We start from the raw sequence: 21,025 nt of genomic DNA on the forward strand, positions 1-21,025 counted from the left end.
CAAGAGGAGAGACTAAGGTAGATTAAATAAAATAATGCTGGGAAATAATAGCAATCCTTAAGGCTCTGAAATCATTCTCTTAAAGTTCAGTGAACCTAAAGTTTAGGCAACCTTCACTTTTGTAAATGTAAATATTTAGAGTGACAGAACATATCTAAATTAAAAGCCAGAATAAATAGTCTCAGCTCTGATCACAGAGATCACTACACATTAAACACATGCCATTATAGTCATGTAATTATTTACTGGCACTTCCCTTCTCTCTTGGTGCCCTGCCAATACTAATAATGGTGGTGGTCATAACACACAGCTAAGTTCAAAGTGCTCTACAAGCTGCAATGTGTTCTCAGAACTCCCAGCAAGGTGTTTCCACCCTGCAACCCTACTGCTGCAGAGGGGAAAACAGAGCCCACAAGCAGCAGTCTCTCTCAGTTCCTCATCAAAAGTATCACAGGTGAGAAAGCAAGTTCAAGATTTTCTGGACTCAAGTTTTTCTGCACTGCAATCTTTAACCTTATGCCCCTGGCACTTCTCAGGACAGGCAGGTTGAGATAGAAAGGCAGCAATGGGGAATGAAAGGGGAAAAAAAATCTCAGTTCATCTTACTTGGAGCCTTCACAGAGATTGTGTACTCATTCTCCATCTCAGCCAGCACACGCACAGAGGATGCATTCTCTGGAGAAAATTCAACTTCAGTTTTCATTTCACCGTCTAGTTTACATTTCATGATAATATAAACTGTTGTCTGCACCTAAAACAAAAGGCATTACAACACAGAGGTTCAAAACAAAAACACTTACTTGGTTAAGTCCATTTTCTAGGGATTTTGTTCTCATTGCAACTAACACATCAATTATCAACTATCATTTTCACAGTTTTGAATTGTTTTCAGGAGCATCTTCCAGTCACAGACTAACTGGGCAGGTGGCTTCTGCTACAGCTTGCACCAGTATAGATGCAAGCATTAAACTGACAGAACTCCAGATTTATTAGATAGATTTATAAACTGATTAGGGCTAGATTTATAAAATTATTTACTTTCAACTCTATCCATCTCTTCCCTTAAGCAGCACAGCCACATTCTAAACAGAAACAAAAGAAAGAATCTTGGACTCTTTCCATCTGAGGAGTTGCTATACTAAAAAGTGCTGCTTTTCAGACAAGAAGCCATGATCCAAGCTTTTCAGGGTCACTTGCAAGGCATGCACCAGTATTGTCATATTAGACTGGATACTGACTGTGGAGCTAATCTGTTCATTACAGTCATCTTACTCCACTTGCCAGCAGAGCAGAGGAAGGGAAGAGTGTGAACCTGTCTCACAGCACCCAAGTCAAGCAGCCATGTTAAAGGGGCAGTCATTAAGTGACAGCACAGCCTAGGCACTGACAGCACTAAGCTCTGCACCAACTGTCACCAAGCTACTCTGGGCCTAGGCAGCCAAGTCCATGAAACAGGAGACATGGAGGACAGGGGGCTGAGCAGGAAGGTGACAGAAGAATTCAGGACTAATTTGCAGGCCTGTAAAGCTGAACATTACAAAGCAGCATAGTGGGCTGCAGCAGCTCACAGTAAGGACACAGCCCAAGGAGTGGACATACAGTACCCCACATTGTATGCGGTTGGGCTGCACCACTGGACAGTCCCCAGTGCTCCTGGATGATCCATGTTCTTCACTCATGGCAAGTCTGTGGGAGTCAGCTGGATTCTTCTCGTCTTCTGTTTCTGTATCAGTCACAGAGTCACAGCCTGAGTCTAAAATAAAGTATAGAGAGTCCTGTTGCCTCATTCCCCTTTGCTGAAAATGCTTATCACACCCATCCATCCTGAAAAACAGCTGTGAAGGTGGTGGGATGGAACTTGCTATTCCTCTCAAAGTAATGCTCAGAAAAGGGGATCTAGTTGAAGAAAGGGAAACTAGAGAGTTTCCTCTTTTTTTCCCCTTAAGAGGATTTGAGGAGGAAATTACCAAAGACATGAAATCAGTAGAGTAGCACTGAATACGCTTACGGAGCAAACAGTGGCACTCTGCTGAGCTGGAGAGTCCCCCATGTTAAACAGGAAAATCAGCATGTGAATGTCTAATATTAGAATGATCAGCATCTGAACTCATCTGACTCAAGCAGCACTGATATACTCTAAGAATGGCAGCAGCCTTTAGTCTTACTTTCCTAAAATAAAACATGAAAACCATGTTTTATTTGTCATGTTTGTCATTTCAGTAGCATCTTTAGTTTTCTTAGTGCTGCTTACCCCAACTCCCCAACTTTGATTATTGCATCCAAAAATAAAACATGAAGCAGTAGTCTGAAGGGGTTCTGTTCCTTGGGCAAGAACCATAAGCTCCAGTATCTACACAAGAGTGAAATTGAAACCTTTGCATTGAAAAGTAACAGCACTTTACCTAAACAGAATCAAGAGCAGAATTAACACACGTAAGCCGACAATATGTGTGTACAAAACAATGTTCTCACTCTCATTTCCCAAAACCAGCATGGATATTGATAGAAGTGCAAACAAACTGAATTGATACCACTGGCTGAAAAAAAATTATCTGTCCCTGTCAGGAAATACTTTTCTCAGCTAGAGAAAGGAAACCAAAGACAATTACGTAGCTGCTTCGTACAGGACACTTTTTTAGCCAGTTTCCACTTCTTGATTCACATGGTTCACACCATCCCCCCCCATCTCCCAGAACACAAGGCAAAAGTCACTGACTCCACTTTGTCAGAAGACTATAATGACTTCTTAAACCATCCCCTGTGGTCAGCATTTCCCAAACTTTGTAAGCCTGTGAAGCAGTCAAGGACTTAAGACAACATTTTGGAATTTACATGTTATTTACTACTTAGTAAAAAAACAAATCTGTAAAGAGTAGTACAAATTATTTACCAGATAAAATCTCAGACTTAGACAGTCATTGTTCTTATATTAGTAAGAAATATTCTATTTAAAATGCTCAATTCTGATGGGAAAGACATAAGTGAGAACTGGGCTGTCAAACCTATGGCATCCATACAGTGAAGCTGCCAAGAATTTTACTCAGAATCCTCCAATCTTCAAGCACATCAATTTTCCACAAATCAAGAGAGACAAAATAATTATAGAGTGGGCCACCATTAGGAGTTCAGATCCTCCTAGTTTCAAACTGAAGCTAGAAGCCAGTCAGACACTTTAATGTAGACATCTTCATAATTATTTTTACCACCAAAGACTTGAACTTAAGATATTAGAAATGCTTTGTCACACAATTCTTTAAAAGGTATTTTCAATTCATTTAAATGGGATTTTAGGAATTATAAGAAATCAACCTCCTTGCTTTCAGGAGAGAAGTTTTAAGCCACAAAACTTTAGCAAACCATTCAGGTGAATTTTTTTTCACAAATTTTGGTGCACACACACTTAACTAAGTATGGGAATCTCTCCACATGGTATAAAAGCCTACTCACATGAGTACAAGTAGATTGCAGCATTAATGTTTGCTGTAGAAAGAAGAGAGCCAAAAATTTGCAGCTCTGAAGCTTAAATAAGACATGACCACTAACACCAACATTTCTTAAACAAACCTAGAACAGTATATGTAATTGAGCAAATAGATTTTAATGCTGAACCAAATCTGAAGATTTGGCTAAGCAACTGCTTTGACACAAGGCTGAAGGCTGTAGGCTGTACTGAAGGTGGTCTTTGCAATTTTCAGACTTTCAGGGATTTCAGTACCAAGTATTAGAAAATCAACTGAGGCATTATATTCCTTAACTCAGGGTTTCAATTTGTACTGTTCAAAGTCATCAGCTGCAAGAACCAGATACATTTTGGGAATCCTTCTCTTAGAGAAACATGGACTACTCCCACCTGGGAGTCCCAGGCTGCACTGCTGCATAGAGGAGAAAAAGCACTGGTCCCACATCCTTCCCTGACATGATAGCTATCAATTCAGGTGTTTGGCATATGCCGAGCAAGATGCCATGCCTTCTGGGGAGAAGAGGCAACTGTTACTCGATTAGTGTCTCTGTAATCTCTGTTGGTTACTTCCAACATGACTAAATCAGAAAGGGTTCACTAAGTTCACAGCAGATGAGAGACCCTCTTGCTCTACAGTAAGATATTGATGTTCCTGCAACATATGCACAAATGGACACTTGCCAGCATCCTGATCCTCAGGGCTTCATCCCCAACCCAACACAGAACCATTAGTGTGTTAATTTTTACCTCACTTGGGCAACGTGATTTTTCAGAGAAAAATCAAACCAAAGCTATGGATCTCAGCTACAATATACACATCAGGCAAGGATAAGAGGAGTGGCAAGGAGGGAACAAGCCCCCTAGCTTCTCTGCCTTAACAGTGTTATTTGATACTAGAAATCATTTAGCAAATAAAGAATAACTAGAGCTTTCAAGAAGTTCTGGCATTGCACTTCTGCATTCTTGTAACAGAGTTGACTGCCTGGAGGTCATGTGAACACAGAGCTGTTAGGTAATACAGGAAGAAGCACGCAGTGTTAATCAGTAATTGGATTAAAAGCTGAAGGAACAGGCATTCAGTTCAGGTATGAATTATTCATCTGTTTTTTCATTCAGAAAATACTGAAATTGCAAAGTACCAAATTCCCACACCAGCAGTGAGGTGATCCTATGATTCATGTTGAAGTTCCAGTCATGTGCTAGTGACTGACTCATGAACATGCAAGGTCTGGAAGAGGAAACCATCCCATAACACTTGATAATATCCATGCTCTAAAGCATTGTTAGAGCAGGTTTCCCACCCACTAAGATACTTGAGTAATGACAACCCATTTGCATACACAGACTCAGCAGTTAAAACACTGCAATTACGGTCTAGAGAGGCCATCACTGAGAAGAGCAACAGACTTATTAAAGTTAAGTGAATACCTGAATTAAGCTTTGCCATGAGCACGTGCTGTAGGTCAACACTCATAGTTATAAGAGGTTCTCCTTTTCTGCTCCCTTTGAAACAAAGGCTCCCTCAGGCCTCACTTGACGGTCTGTGAAACATTTATGAGAATAGCAGCAAGGGGAGGAGATGTGGTCCAAGAAACCCAACCACATTTCCCCTTGAAGAAGGTGCACCCCTCCAGGATGCATCAGCAGCTGAGCTGCAGAGAGCAGCCTCATGTTCTTCTTGCCTGCTCTGCTGGGCCCCCTACACAGCTGTCCTGCAAACACTCAGCCCAGGGAAAAGCCCAGGGGAAACACGTGTGAACATGTGCTTCAAGAGCCATTTAGCAGCTTTAGAAACTGCCATGAAGCAGCCAGCTATTTTGACCTGCTGCTGTAGAGCACACAGCTCTCCCTATCATCCATTTCCTCCTGGCGAAAGCTGGCGGGCTATCGGCATGGAGCTGACAGCTGTGGTTTCTCACAAGTCAGCCCTCACACCAGAGGACATGTGAATGCTTGGAAGAAGTCAGCAGTCTGTCCAGAGCACTCTGTCACCTAGATATTAATGCTAATGCCACAACTGGGCAACAGCTTGTCTCAAGTTCCGTGTAGGCAGACCAGCCCCTCGCTGACATCTGCAAACACCTCCCACGCTGTCCATCAACCAGTTGAGACAATCAGCTCTCACAAGGCCTCACTATGCTTAGAGCAAGAGGGAAGACCCTAAAAGAGAGCTCCTGCTTTCACCTGAAGCTTGCAACTGGCCAGTATCCTTTCCCAAGTGCTTGTAAGTCTCCCAGAGCAACGACAGCTACATTTGCAAGAAACAGACAAAGTACTGACAAGTAGTTGGGGAAAGCAGGGAAAGTTATCTCTCATCATGCTAACATCAGAGCCCCTGCTTCACCAAGGAGATAAACGCGCATCAGAGCAAAATCTTGTGATAAACCCTCAGAACTGGGCGATGCTGTAGCAACACTTCCCGTTTCAACTGAGCGGAGAGAAGCGTGCAGAAAAACAGCAGTGTGAAAAACAAAACACAGAAATTTAGGACTTTGTAAAACTGTCCATGCAGAACAAAAAATGTATGCGACATCTCTCCCTTTTCTCCAAACCCCTCACCCCAAGCAGCTCATCTACAAGCACAGCACCTACAAACAGATTTTCAATTCTACGAAGAGCAGAGTCATGTTTCACATGTCGTGCAAAGTTTGAAACTACAATGAACTATTTCTCATCCTCCATCAAGGAAACAAGGTATAGTTGACTGTCAAGTTTTACTAAGGTTCTTCCAGGTCTAGCAGTCAATTTGTGACTGGATCAAGTGTATAAACCAAAAGAACTAGCTGGGGTGCACAGGAACAGGACAGAGATGGGGAAGACATTGAGGAAGAAGCAGGGTTCTGGCTACCCAGACAACAGACATTGTGTACGTGACCAAAATCTCAAGCAAGAGAGGCTGGAATAGTTCACTTCCACTACTTCTGGCAGAAAGAGACAACACACACTGACAAGGCATATGCACACCTCTTACGAGTCTCAAGGGTGCCAAGAACCACACGATATCCATCACTGATTCAGGCCTTCCTGAGAAGCCACAGGTAAGAAACATGAACATCTCAGAGAGCTGGGCAGCAATTTGGAAACATCCCACCAGTCACTGTTTGACTGAACATGTGGTTCTACAAGTGGCTCCAGTAGATCTAATATCACATTACTACTGCAAGGGCAGTCATGCCTTGCCTCTCCTTCAAATAATTTCTCTTGGAATACCGCCCTTGTAGTCCAACACCACACCCAATCAGACAGATGAAAGGTGGAAAATGAGGCAGACACTCTTTTGCAGCACTTCATGCTAAGGTCAGCCTATGCCACTGGTCAAACTTCCCCATGGGAAACTCAAGATACACTGTTATTTTCAAGTCACTTTTGAAAAACATGTCAAAAGTTTTCTGAGGTAATAACAAACAGCCATAAAAATCTTACAAAATGCAATCAGGGAAGTAAAACAACTGTCTAAGAACACACAAAGGATCTGTGAAATAACCTAAACTCTGTTCCATACATCTCTCCAGACCTGCTCTCCAAAGCATCTTTTTCTTGACAACATACTTCTACTGAGATTTTCAGAAATGACTTCAGCTGCTCCAGACTTGAATATGATCAATGATGGCCACTGGGCTCTTACTTTAAGCAAGGATCTTAAAGCCTTGCAGTTCTCATTCGCAGATACCTAGAATTAGTCTGAGACCATAAAGCAACCTGTGAGGAGATTGTCAGAACCACAAGCCACAGAGAAATACGCTTAGTATTTACAAGGTGCATAAAGACTATAACAGCCTAAAATTCTTAACCACAACAGTTTGTCCTTTACTATTTCTGGGCTATCACTGTCTCTATTTAGAAAGCTAATATGCACCTATGCTAGCACTGCTTGAATTTTATAATGCCATGAAAGAAAACCCATGATGTGTTTTTATGTAAATAAACTGGGACTTTATGAAACACCTTGATGACAAACAATCAATTCTGCAGCTGCAAAGATTATTTTAACTGCTTGACCCCATATGCTACAGATGGATAAGAACATCCACTCATTTCTCTCAGAGAACTCTCAGTATCACTTGGGAGCTTAGTTAAGGTTTCTCCAATTGCTTTAACCAGCTCTCTAAAGTGTCTGATTTTCCAGCATCAGTCATGCATACCCATGCACAGAGAGGCATGCAACCAGCACGTTCTCTCAACCTGAACTCCTGTGCAAGAGCGTCACAGTTTCCTCTCCTTGACAGGCAGTGAGAACCAGCCAGGCTGCTGAGCTGCCGTATAACAAAGCAGGCTCTCATTTGCACCCAGAGGCTGACTAATAGCTCACCCACTCCTCTGCAGTGAGCAGGGTCAAAGAACCACATCTTATGTTTGAACAAGATAGAACAGAGAAAAATATTGCTTTAAGAATTCATTTAATTTTACCCCTTCAAAGAGGAGGGAGAGAGAACTGCATGCTACCACCTCACATCTTCGAGACCAATCAGCTGGCAGAAGTCAATGTTGGATGTAATTAGCTGAGATAGAACTACTCAGAACATATTCCTCTACAGAGCACTGAGAGTGGAGAAGTAAACACCACATGATAGTTCCCATCAAGTTTAAAAATACTTTGTGAATTTAGGTCTCTAGCCCTAAATGGCAGCTATTAGCAAAAGTAAACAAATCAAATCAAATAATTACAGAAACAAAAAGCTGTAAGGAATCTCACATGTACTACAACTTCACCTATCTGGGTTGAGAACATCTGTCCAACATGACCTTAAATTCTGAGTAGCTTATTCCAAGGTTTATCTTTACAGCTTGAGTCCAGCACAGGACCATAAAGATGATTAAGGAACCACAGCATCTTCCATAAGAGGAGAGGCTGCAAGAGCTGGAACTCTGCAGCCTGGGGAAAAGAAGACTCAGAGACTCAGGGGAATCTTATATGGACAAGATAGCAGAAAATGAAAAAGAGGGGGCCAGACTTTTCCATAGTGCTCACTGACAGGAAAAGAGGCAATGTGCACAAACTAAAATGCATGAAGTTCCATCTGAACACGAGAAAACATTTTGTTACTCTTGAGGGTGGTCAAACATTGAAACAGGTTGCTCAGAGAGGCTGTGAAGTGCTGCAGTCTCCACCTGCAGAGACATTCAAAACCCAACTGGAAATGGTTTTGGGCAACCTGCTTTATTTAACCATGCTTGAGCAGAAAGTTTAGATGATATCAAGAGGTCCCTTCCAACCTGAATATGATCTCAAGTCTCATCTGTGGTTTCATCAGTGCAACAGAAGAAAGCCAGAAATTCAATTCAATTCCTTGACATGAACAGGAGGAAGAATTATACAGCTTATGTGGTTCTTATGCCATTTCCCTCTCAAAAAAGCTTTCTACCATGGTCTCTGGCATCTGTTAATGAGCTCCTCTGAAAGTGGCATAACATTTCAGCTCTTCCTGACCTACAAAGTTAAAAAAAGTTCTCATCTTCCTTCTACTAGCCCAAGGCCCTCCATCTTCACCATATGTTTCCTTACACCGACTTCTGACCTCTTATTTCACAAAAAGTTTGTTGGTACTCATCTTTCATTCTTGTCTCTTCCAGTGCACAAGAGCTCTGCTCAGCCGAGGCTGCCCTTGTCCTCCAGCAGCACAGTTCACTGCTGCTGTCATATTCAATTACCACCTCAGCCATCTCAGGCACATGTGGACATCCCCGTGTTTTTACCCTCAAGAGATGGCTTGGATGCAGAGAGCTCAAAGCCACTGATGAATTAGTAAATGCTTTGGAAACATCAGCTTTTCAAGTGGGAAATTTGAAATGTTTCAAAGCAACATAGGTAGGGACAAATACCCTGAAGCAATTGAAATGTCACAGGAGCTTTGAGAACACATGAGGAAGAGAAAGATCACTGCCTCGGACTGTGGCTCAGACTCCCAGCTGCTCAATGCACAGCACAGCTGTCACAGGCCAGGCAAGAGGGGTTAGGCAGCAGCTGGTCACTGTACCCTGCTGGACCTGAGCTGCTGTGTACAGACATCCTGAACAAGATTGTTTAACCTGGAGAAAACGAGACTCGGGGAACTTTCTGCTTCCTACAACTACCAGAGAGGAGGCTGTAGACTCTCTCAGGTAACATGCAACAGGACAAGAAAGAGTTTCAAGTTGCTTCAGGGGAAGCTTAGATTGGATACTATGAAAAATTTCTTCACTGAAAGGGTGGTTGAACACCAGAACAGGCTGCCCAGGCAAGTGCTGGGATCACCATGCCTGGAACTGTTCAAGAAAACACATAGATGTGGTATTGAAGGACATGGTTTAGTGGTACACATAGCAGTGCTAGGTTAGTAGTTGGACTCCATCTTGAAAATCTTGTCCACCCATAATAATTCTATGATTTCTATCACCTTAGCACAGTTATTGCATAGTCTGAAAAAACTTCACCACAGATAAGAGGAGTACCTGCAAATGCAAACCTTCATGTGCTCTGTAGTTTTCCCAGAATTGAGAAACTTTAGAAGTAAAAATACCACATCTACAAGAGAGCAAGAGGCAGCATCAGCACACAGTTGTCAACAAGGCTAGATAAATGTTTCCTCATTTTTGAATTTCTACTAAAATAATAAAAATTAACATAAGTTTCAGCATGTGGTGTCTGGGTGCCATAGTCCCATGATGCCCTAAACACCAACAGCTGTGCTAGAGGCAACAGCACAGCCTGCACAGGGCCAGTGTGCAGCCTCTGGAGAAGAGTTTGCCCTGACTGCATCCTGTAGCCCTGTACCAGGCCTCACTAGCTCAGGAGTCAGCAATTTCAAAGCTGAAGCAGAGTAATTTTAGCATCAGGCCTAGTTTTGATGCTGCTGTTAGAAGTACAGGTGAGTGCATGTGAAGAACTTCCCAGAGGAAGACACCCAGACCCAAACAATTTCAAATCTGGTCATGAACTTTCTCTGCTAAGTGCTGTAAGTATTAAGGGCTGCCTTAATCAGGAAAAATTTAAATTTAACTAAGACCAGAGCAGAGGCTGTGGTTCTCTGTGGGAGAGGTCTGCTGTCACAAATATTTTAAGTTACTCATGCTGCAACCAAATCATGCAGCAGATTTTTTTTTTACCAGCCAAGAAGAAAGTTTTCACAGTTTCAACCAAAAAAGGAACTATGTACACCTGGGGCTGTCTTCAGAGGAAACATCAGAACATTTGCATTTGAGGCCATTCACAGAACTTGTATAGAAGCACACAATAGAAGAGGTCAGAGTCATTTTTTCCCCACACAGAAGTAGGATCTGATACATTAATCCAAATACTTTGGCCATGAAAGCAGCCCACCTTAAATAGGTTCTTCCTTCACAAGAACCACAGTGACAGCAGATGGCTCACCTTTGCAACTGCTCTGATTTGCACAAACCAAAAACTTGACATGGCATGCAGGTGACAGCCACATCAGCTATGACTGCCATAACAGTAACCAAAGCCCAGAAATTCTGAATCTTTGTGTACCAAACTGTCTGGAACACGTTACAGAAAATGAATTTACTTTTACATCATTTTTTTTTCTCCCAGTCAAGTGTTTTCTAGATATGCTGAAATCAGTTTGAGATCAATGTATGCTTAATTAAGTGAGAAAACAGAAAACAAGCTGATTTTTTTTTTGTCATGTAGAAACAGCAATAATAGTCCCAAGCCCAAACTCCCTTTCAGAACACCTACATAAAGCCAAAGCACAGCTTGTTTCAGCCTATGCTAACTTGCAGCACAGGTACAGAAGGACTTTAGAAGTGAGAAGTCAGACTCCAGAGCCTTTATGCACACAACACTGGACACACTGCCTCACTTATGCCATGGAATAGAGATAAATCTTAAGCCAAGATGCAACCACAGGATTCCAGTCTTGCTGAGGCTGACAAAGAACACTATAACCCTACCTATGGCAATGCCATAAAAATACCCAGGCCACCACGACTGCCCAGAGCTCTCCACCTTCATTTCAACAGAAACTATGAGAAAGTAATTCTACACACTCTTCTAGAGTTTAGGAAAATTTGGAATCGATGAAAACTCAGTACATTGGGTTTGTGTGGTCTCCAGCTCTTAATACTTCTCTGCTAGTAAGTACTCTACATTAGTTACAAGGGGATCACCTTCAGACTGGTTGGGTTATTTTTAAGGCCACCAGTGGAATTCTTCATTAATCTCTGCCTTTTCATCACAGGAAACAAAGTGATCTGCTGCCAGTATGGTTACATCTTTGATTTTAGGCCCAATGTTAAAGAACACATACTAGACTTTATTTTGGTTCTGGTACGACAGAAACAAGTCTGAAGAAAAAGATAATCCTTTTCCCTAAAATAAATTTTAAAAAGACAATTTTCCATTGATTTGGGTCAATAAACTACAGAATACAATATTTACAGACAGAATTTTAAATATAGAAAGTTTTCATTTTCAATTTGCTTCAAAAGCAGCCACCCAAGACAACCTCAAATTCAGAAGTTCTCTGTGAGTTGCTGGTAATTTCTCCTGAATTAGGGACCAACCAACCAGGCATAGAAAAATTTGCTTGCATAACTTTCTTATTTACAAGAGTTGGACAATTTGCTTTAGTTTGCTCTTTAAGTAAAGCACTTTACCAGTGTAAAAATAAGAATAAACAGCACCACATATCTCCCTCCTCCAAGAAGAAAGCACAGCTCCTAGCTATGGTCTTACCTTCTGAAATAGCCCTCTCAACAGCTGCAAGGTAAGCATCAGGCTCATCATCATTTGTGAGTTCTTGCCACTGATCCCAGTCCTTGAAAAAGGTCAAAAAGTCATCACAGTCCGTAACACCACAGAACAGCTTGACCACTTTGCACGGGGGCCATAAAGCTTCCTGAAGGCTCTGCTGGATGTGAGGAATGTAAAAACTGTGCACCAGCTCAGCAGAAAGCAGAAGGATGATACTCCGACTCCGGCTGAAGAGGTGCAGCTCCTGCTGGGAGATGGCAGAGCTGTCCTGCAGCCGGTAGCTCAGGATGCGCTGCTTTCCCACTCGCCAAGTAAAGAGGAAGAGGTTCTGCAGGTACTGGCACCATTCAGCGGCGTCACTTGCATACACAATCAGCACATCATATTCTCCAGGGGCTCCTGTACAGGTGCGAGATGATCACAAGAGAAAGGATTAAATTCAAACCATGAACTCACCCGCAGCTTTGGAACACAAAGCCCCACAGCACTGTCTCTAATTCCCGTCAGAAGCTACAAAGCATTTCAAAAAAACAGTAGCTCTATCTAAAGTGAGGTGTTCACTGCCACAAAGCAACTCTAAGGATGAATTAACTCCTACTTGCATCTACTCCACCAAATTTAAGTAGTTTTTTTCATTCTTAAAAATGAAAAAAATTAAAATGGTCTTCCTATAAAGGAGAGCATTCCCTATGTAGTTTCAAGAGAAACAAACTACGCAGAGATTTACAGATTTAAAGCATTCTGATAAGGAAAAAAAAAAGCCACAAAAACCAGACCTTCAGAACAAACTAGCTTGAAAAGGGGAGTTCACTCTCACAAGAAAAGTTAAAATCATTTTAGGCAATTATATGGTCTCTGCAACGCAACTGCAGATCATTACATGCCCAAGCAGACACCAAAAATAACAGCACACCTAAAATAACAAATGAGGTCACACAACGCCTACAGGAAGTCACTATGGCCCCCGTGGTGTTAGATATTTGCTCTCTTTGCAGCAGAAAGCAAATTGCCTGAAAAGCATGCATGCAACTGAGGGAACATCAGCCCCAGTGCTTGCACCACAGCCACTCTGTCCTTCAGGCCTCAGACATTCCACAGGGCTGTGTTAGAGTCCTTCCTCAAAATTGCCATCAAAAGCTTTCCCGACCATTTTTGGAGTGACAAAAATTCCCTCCCTTTAGAGGGAAAGAACTAATACAATGGTGGTGGCCATAAGACAGGCCAAAATATGCCCACCAAAGTTGACTTCTTCCACAATTCTCTAGAGACAGCTTCTACCTACAGACTCATGCATTTCAGTGCTCTGGCACAAAAATATTAACAGCTTGCTAAGAGTAGATGCAAATTCAACCAGTGTGACATGATGCAGTGCTCTCCCACCAAGCTCAAGGAAGCTTTTAAGTCTAAATTTAATTTTTCTATTTACTAATGAAAAAGTTTCCTCAAAATTGAAGTTTATAGCTCAGGTCCACAGTAAATTTCAGAGCTGAGCATTTAAAGTCTTGTTAACAAATTGTCACTAATTCCAGTTTGACTATTTAAATGTCAACATTTTCATCTCCATCATGATGCAAGCAAAGGCAATTTTTTCCAATTAAAGCAGAGAGCAATACCTAAAATTTGGTGGTCAAAAAGAGGATCTGCAGAGTGAATTTACCTGAAGATGACAGTTTAACAGTCACCTTAGAAAAATTCAACCAAAATTGCACAGACTCCAAAGACTTGGCTCCATCACCTTCCCCAGAACCTTCATTATGAAATTAAGGCAGAAACAATGTCTAAGCTGAGGGACCCCAGCCCTAAACTATACAATTAACAGCTTTAAACAGTAGCTCAGCAGAAGTGATGCAACTGAGAAGAATGGAGATGTGCTCAGTGCTTGACCAACAGTGTTCCAGTTACCTGCATAAATAAGGAAGTCTCTAGCAGTGGAAGGATGATCTCCTACCTATGGAGAACGTGACCAGTGCAGTGCTGACATAGTCACTAGGACAGCTGCATGTTTGGGAGTGAATATAGAACCACAGATGGAGGCTTGTAGGAGACAACATTCCCAAAGGAGAGGATCCAGCAAACTCAAAGTGGAGTCCTCGGGACTCAAAACCTTGGGGTCTTTAACCGAAGAGTGCAGAACTGTGGTGAAATAAGATGGCTTTCACACCAGTGAACACACTCCCATGGCCAACATATCACTGATGGTGGCTGAACACCACCAGGCAAAACCAACAGAATTACATGAGCAAAAACATGAAAACCAAGCAGAATTCAAGTTTTATTCTAGAAAGGGAGATATACCACAGACTTCTGCTTCCACTGCCCTGGGCTGATTTGCATGCAGTACAGTGGGAAAGGACAGCACAACTGTCTGCTGAGAATGGAGCCCACGCATTGCACCTCGGCCAGATAAGCCCAACCTCAACAGATGAGGAGACCACACAATGACTCTCTGAGGTGTGCCCAAAGCTCTCAAAGTCCTACCCTGGTGCTCTCTGCTCTGGCAGCAGCCCCACCTCCAGTCTCTGGAAGAATTAGTAGTGGCCTCCTGGGCACTTTAACATTCTATAAAATGGAACAACTAATCCTGCCATTCACTTGAGGAAGCACAATCACACAGCTTCCACAGCTCCCCTTGTGAGCCAACACGCCCTTCTCCAGGCTTTCAATGAAAGTAAGCAGCTGTACTTGGAGACAGGGTGGAAGAGCCACTGACTTTAAACATGCCTTGCACTGCAGGGGCACTAAGTATGCAAGAATCCCTCCCTTCTCTGCTAGGTAGATAAAGGATGCAAACTGGACAGACTCACTGCAAATTCCCTGCCAGAGCAGGGCAACCTTTGCATCCAGCAGGAAGGAACTTCCTGTGGTGTTCAGGAAAGGTGTTGATTTCCCAGCTAGCACCGCTCTACAAGAACACCATTCCCCTTAACAGAGCTGCACCAGCTCCCCTCAGGCCTTCTTCCCTCAGCTCCTACAGCCTTTTACACACATGCAATCAACTGAGGAGCAATGCTGCTAAAACGAGAACTGAGAAATAAAATTACTGACTCCACATGTAGAGCACAAGTAACACTCCATGTTCATAAGCAAAAATACTGGAAGTGGGTCTTGCAGAGCTAAATAAGCTTAAGTCAGCATTGGGACTGTTTAAAAAATTCCCCAAAAATCTAGAAATAACTTCAATTGCAACATTCTCCTTTAAAAGAAGAATGACTCAGGACTCTCCTTCCTGGACAATGCTATTATTTGTCTAACCAAATAGCAGCTTTTGCAGCACTAACTACTGTCCAGTCCTCAGGGAACCATGTAAAAAGAACACAGAACATTTCAGGGAGGTTTTTCACAATTCCTCAAACATCAGAAAAACTCAAGAGAATACAGTTCAAAACATAATGTATACTCTGCCTCTCATAAGCATATAGGGAAATCCTTTGGTGAACACCAAACATTTTATTTCCTTAAACCCTGCCCTTAGATAGATGGTTTGACAATGCTTTTGACAGACTGGTTTCAGGAAAGTCTTCAATTAAAGGAAGAAATACATGAACACTATATAAAACAGCAAGATGAAGAAAAATGGTTGGCTGGTGCAAGTCTATCTTTCACACTCTCAAGTGTGATCTAGTTTAAATTTTAACAACACCTTGTTACTGGATTTCTAAGCTTAGAGTATTAAAAATACTTTTGCCTCTGTTTACAAAATGTTAGCATTATTAACAATACTGCAGGGCATGTTCATTTACTTCATAGAAAATCGTAAAGGCACAGTTCTGTTGTAGTTTGCAGTGATAAACCATAACCTTTGGAATGCTTTCCAGCTGTAACTGCCTCTCCAGTGTTAAACTGCACCCTTCACTACACAGCAACGATAACAAACTGATGAGATTACAAACCAGTACCATAGAAATGCCTAAGACCTATAATTGAAGTGTAAGCCCCACAAATTAAACAGCACAAATACTGATAGAAAGCTTTCCCTAGCTCACAAACCACACATAGAATGGAAGAGGATGAAACAATTCAGTAAAAATCACATATGCTCATGGCAAGCATAGAGAAGTATGCATGACCATGTCATGTCTTCACAGCCTCTCTCTGAGAAGCAAACAAATCAGGCTCATATCCAGACTATATCTGCAAGTAGTGATGTGATAATCTTTAGGCTCAGCCCAAACATGTGATAGTGGTTTATGGCCATATCATTAGGTTCTGATTACCACTGAAATAGCTAAACAATTCTGTGGGAAGCTGGCATATCAGCTCTGGGTAAAACTACATCCTACATTATCCACTGTTATTATCTATTATTTCATTCCATAAGAAAAAGGTTTGACCCTTTAAAACTTTCCTCTGTCATCTTTTACATACCTCTCATAAGTAGACCATGATTTCTCATTGTCCACAGACCAGGTTAAAAAACTGAGACTAAATCCTTCATACCAACTCAGAGGACCATATGCAGTGGCAAACAATTTATCTTCATCTGGCAGAAAAAAATTCATCTCCAATTCTGACTACATGAGAAAGGCACTACGTAACCTGTTGCAGTGTGATTTGTGACTCATGTGTATGGAGCATACAGAAATAATACTGTCCAAAACAACAATCCTTGATAGATGGGAATTCGCTCTTCATGAGAGACAACTGTCCATGGTATAAAGGAAACGCAACTCAAAGAGTCTTAATAATTAACTTCTTAAAAGAGAGAGCACTTCCAGGAAGTGATAGAAACTGCTGGTGGGCCGTTAAGAGTAGTCCTCAGCACCTTCCACATTTCAGTATGTGAAGTGTGTGTATTTAAGTGATGTATGATGAAATACATGCATTCTCTGCATGCACGGAATGCACAGTAATAGTGATCACATGAGACTTCTTACCTCGACTGGAACAGAAAATCTTCACTTTAAATAAAATGCTGTAAACAAGCAAAAGGAAATAACAGAATCAAAGCAGATAAAATTTCTGCAAACCAAAGTCCACAGAGAAGAACAAGAGATTTGCATTACGATACGTTAATCTAAAGTTGTTCTCTTTTTAAGGGTCTCTGTGAAATCACCTTCTGTTTATAAAGAGAAAAGTAGTTTTGCCCACAAGTCTCCTGAGGCCTCCATTTAGCTTATTTTTACTTCACAAGGAGATATGGGTCAATGAAACGCAAATGTTACTTCACACCCTGAGAATGGCACGTTTTTTCCTTTTTTAGATAAAACCCATACGCTTCCCTGCAAAGAGAGGAACTTGCAAATTGGGCATTAGCAAGACTTACACAATACAGGCTAAACCCCTCTCCCCTTCAGTCTGCAGCTCTTGTTCTAGGTAGTTTTACCTGCACATATGTCAGCTAAAACACTTTCAATTATGGCAAACCAGCTCAGCTTGGGATCCTGGGCCACTGTGGCAAGGAGCACCAAGTTATACCTCCAAAATGAAGTGGTGCTAAAGAATAAAGCAGTATTTAAGAAAAACTGACTTCTCTATGAAACATCACAGAAAAACATGCAAGTAGTAAAGGCGGACAGGGGAAATGACCCTACAGAACACCCTCCCTCAGAGCTCGCTGATCTGCCAAGCCGACGCAGGAAAGCTCTACCAGCAGCAGCCCTGAACTCCAGACAAGCGAAGCAAGGCGAGCTAGAAAGCGCTGCAGCCCGGCTAGGAGCGCAGGAGGCAGCGCTGCTCTGAAGAGCGCCAGGGTTCCCTGAGCGCGGAGAGCGGAGCCCCCTCGCCCTCTGCCCGCAGCGGAGCGCCAGGGGCGCGCAGAGCCCTCAGCGGCACCGCCCCGCGGGGGAGCGGGCAGGGCTCCGCCACGCTCCGCTTGGCGCGGGGCAGCTGCGGAGAGCCGCGGCCCGCCGGAGCACGGCGCGGAGAAGCCCCGCGGCACCTACCGGGGACCGCCATGGTCCGGGGCTGGCGGGGAAGGGGCCGCTGCCCGTCCCTCACATCGGCGGCGCAGCGAGGCGGTGCCGCATCCCCCCCGGCCGCTCCCTCGCCCCCGGCGCGGCACGGGACTCGGGACACGGGACTCGGGACACGGCCCCGGCTCCTCCCGGCCCCGCCTCCCGCCCGCGGCGCCCCCTGCAGAGCCGGGCACCGGGCGGCCCCTGCCCGGCCGCGCGTCGCCTTTCCGGTGCTCGGCGGGACTCTGCCCCCAGCAGGGAAACTGCCCCCTCCCGCTGCTCCAATCACACATTCCCTAGGGGGCCGAGGAAAGGCTGTGTTACAGTAATAACAAGCGATACCTGCTTTATACTCATCCCTAACTTAGGTTTTGTCATGGAGCAAGGAAAACTCCAAGGGAGGAGCGAAGTTGCCCTCTACAGAATGAAGTAGCTCGATGTTCTGTATTTTCATTGAGAACATGCTGCTTTCAAATGAAATTCACCCCTTTCTGTAAGATGTCCATGTTTGAGTACAGACACAAAAAGCAGCAGAAAAACACGATTATTGTTAAGAGAGTAGGACTCAACTCACTAACTTTGTCACTGAAGACAAAAGCAACAGATTCTGCCTAAATTATTCAGCCTATTCCTTTGCAAACTTCGAAGAAATACTTGTAACCAGTGAGATCTTCCATTGATGCACTTCAGCACAGCAAAAGCTGACCCCTTACAACCTGGCTTCCCAGTCAAGGCAGTCGGTGAACATTCTGTACGCAGCTTAGCGTCACCACTAATGTTAGAACAGAGGTGCTTACAAGCAGAAAGGAACCAACTATTTTCCACTAACTAATTCTATCTTAGAAGTTATTCAAACTCTCTTGTTACCTCCAAATCTTTCTTTACTCAAAACCTACTTTAAGCTTACAAACCCTGTGCCACTGCCTGTCTTCCAAAACCAAGGTGTTTTTTCTCTCAATAGGGAAGTACTAGAACAAAAAAGCACTTCCTGATGATAAAGCCTTATGAGTAACTCCAGGTATGCAAAGAAGAAACTTTCCCCTTTGAATCATCCCAAAAAGATACACTAGAATAAAGAACACATGGACACTGGACAAGTGTGCAAATACAGAACCAACTTGGGATTTATGTGAAAGACAAAAGTTAACTAGTTGGAAACGAGAATCTATAAGCCAATTATTTCACTATTACAGAACAGCAAGTATATTTTAAGAAGTATTTTAACAGATGGATAACCACATGAACAACTTTATGACTGTTCCACATTTTCTCTTGTTAAGCTGTGTATTTTCCAACTTCCAGTATAAAAAGTTAAAAATAAAATCATCTTTCTGATGCTAGATGAGAATTTCAGCATGCTCTTATGAAAGGAGCTTTTAAATTCTCTCTCATTAAAGCCTTGCAGTAACACAGAGAGGGTAAGCAGAGTCAGCTTCCAGGGAACCCACAGGGCTTCTCCATGTCAGTCAGTGTCACTTAGGATACTCTGCATTTTATTTAATCAATGCAAAGCCTCTTCAGCATTTAAAATTCCCAAGTCTCTAAAGTGAAATTAACGTGCCTCCACAAATGCGTTGAGTAAAATAACTGCTAGTGTGTTGTTTCAGCAACCTCCAACTAAAAACTCAGATAGCAAATCAAGGCAAAAGCCCCTCCACACCCTACCACAGTAGGCAGGCCTAACAATCACTTACAAATGTCCTAAAGAAAAAATTAAAGAAAAAAAAAAGAGAGAAGAAATAGAGGGAGGATTTCATCCTACCTTGCCCAAAATTGACAGTACAAGTCTTTCCTCACTTCAGTTCATTGCAGCATACGAACACAGCTTCATTTGTGGCATTATTCTCAAGGGTCTGTCTTCTCCCTGTCCAAAGAAAATGACTAGATTGTTCTTTCTGGAGCCAATGCTTTTTTTGCTAGGTGCTTACAACCAGTAACAAGGAAAGGATTGAGTATGTATTTGAATACTAATGCTACCTCTCTTCACTTTTTCTTGGTCATGGAAAGAGTGGAATGGCCAGAGACCCCTAATGGAAATGTTCTCTTCCGAGATGAGCTGGGAAATGAGAGGCAGGAGAGCAGTGCTGCAGAAACAGACCTGGGTGATGGCAAACTGAACATTAGCAGCAGTGCCCTGGCAGCCAGGAGGGCCAAGCCTGTCCTGGGGGGCATCAGGGACAGCATGGCCAGCTGGGCAAGGGAGGGGGTTGGCCTGCTCTGCTCTGGGGCCTCCTCACCTCAAGTGCTGGGGGCAGTTTAGTCACTGTAATATTTAAAAGATCCCATGCATAGTTCTCCCTGCAGCCTTAACAAAAGACACGTGGCAGACAAGGGGAGGACTAAAAAGACTTGGGAGTAGGTGAGGGGAACAAAGGAATTCACAAGCAGTAACATAAATCTCTTGCATTTGCTTGCCTTTTAGATCCTAGGATCTCTCAATACTGTCTTGAGGAATACAAGGACAAAACAGCTTTCCCTGCCAGGTCATCTGGACAGCTGCAGGCACAACACAGGGGAACACACCCGGAGAGCCGCACACCTTTGAAGAGCAGCTGCCACACAGCACAGGGAACAGACGAACTGGCAAAGGCCAGGCTGGAGAGGGAGATACTCATTAACCAGAGGAGAAGCGAAGTGAGCCAGTGAAGCAAACACAGTTATTTCCCTGCCTCCTCAGGGCAGTTACTTCACACAGCGGGGCTTAAAGTAACCACAGTTTACAGCAAAAGCTGCATCTTTTCCTTTCCAATGTAGGCAAAAGCATAAAAGTTTGCTGAGCTTTGCAGATGAAGCTTGCAGCCTGTAGGTTACTGTAGAGGGAAACTCCAAAAAACTAGGAAACATGAGTTCCTGCGAACAGTTTCTTTTCTGCAACACAGTCTCATGTTAGTCCATACATAAAAGGATTTAGTAGGAGTATTCAGTGCGCTTCTGTACGGGTCCAGCTGCTTCACAGCCCATTTTCCTGACTACCGG

At 43.0% G+C, this 21,025-nt stretch overlaps 1 protein-coding gene across 3 annotated transcripts in view; it reads right to left on the bottom strand.

Moving 5' to 3' along the window:
- PIK3AP1 (phosphoinositide-3-kinase adaptor protein 1) overlaps positions 1-18,226 on the bottom strand; it is a 34,088-nt gene extending 15,862 nt beyond the window's left edge. Inside the window, exons 1-5 of one of the 3 annotated variants that reach the window (XM_074544865.1) lie at positions 18,038-18,226; positions 17,030-17,067; positions 12,138-12,554; positions 1,605-1,753; positions 607-751 (exon numbers count right to left, since the gene is read on the bottom strand). In XM_074544865.1, coding sequence (XP_074400966.1) covers positions 607-751; positions 1,605-1,679 — 220 coding nt within the window. In that variant the 5' untranslated portion in view covers positions 1,680-1,753; positions 12,138-12,554; positions 17,030-17,067; positions 18,038-18,226. Of the gene's footprint in view, positions 1-606; positions 752-1,604; positions 1,754-12,137; positions 12,555-14,103; positions 14,289-17,029; positions 17,068-18,037 lie in introns of all 3 variants that reach the window. The other 2 variants (XM_074544864.1, XM_005481296.4) reach the window with 2 other exon arrangements.
- Between the last annotated feature and the right edge of the window lie 2,799 nt (positions 18,227-21,025).

This window comes from Zonotrichia albicollis, chromosome 7 (genome assembly GCF_047830755.1).
Source record: "Zonotrichia albicollis isolate bZonAlb1 chromosome 7, bZonAlb1.hap1, whole genome shotgun sequence".
In the NCBI taxonomy this organism is placed as follows: Eukaryota; Metazoa; Chordata; class Aves; order Passeriformes; family Passerellidae; genus Zonotrichia; species Zonotrichia albicollis.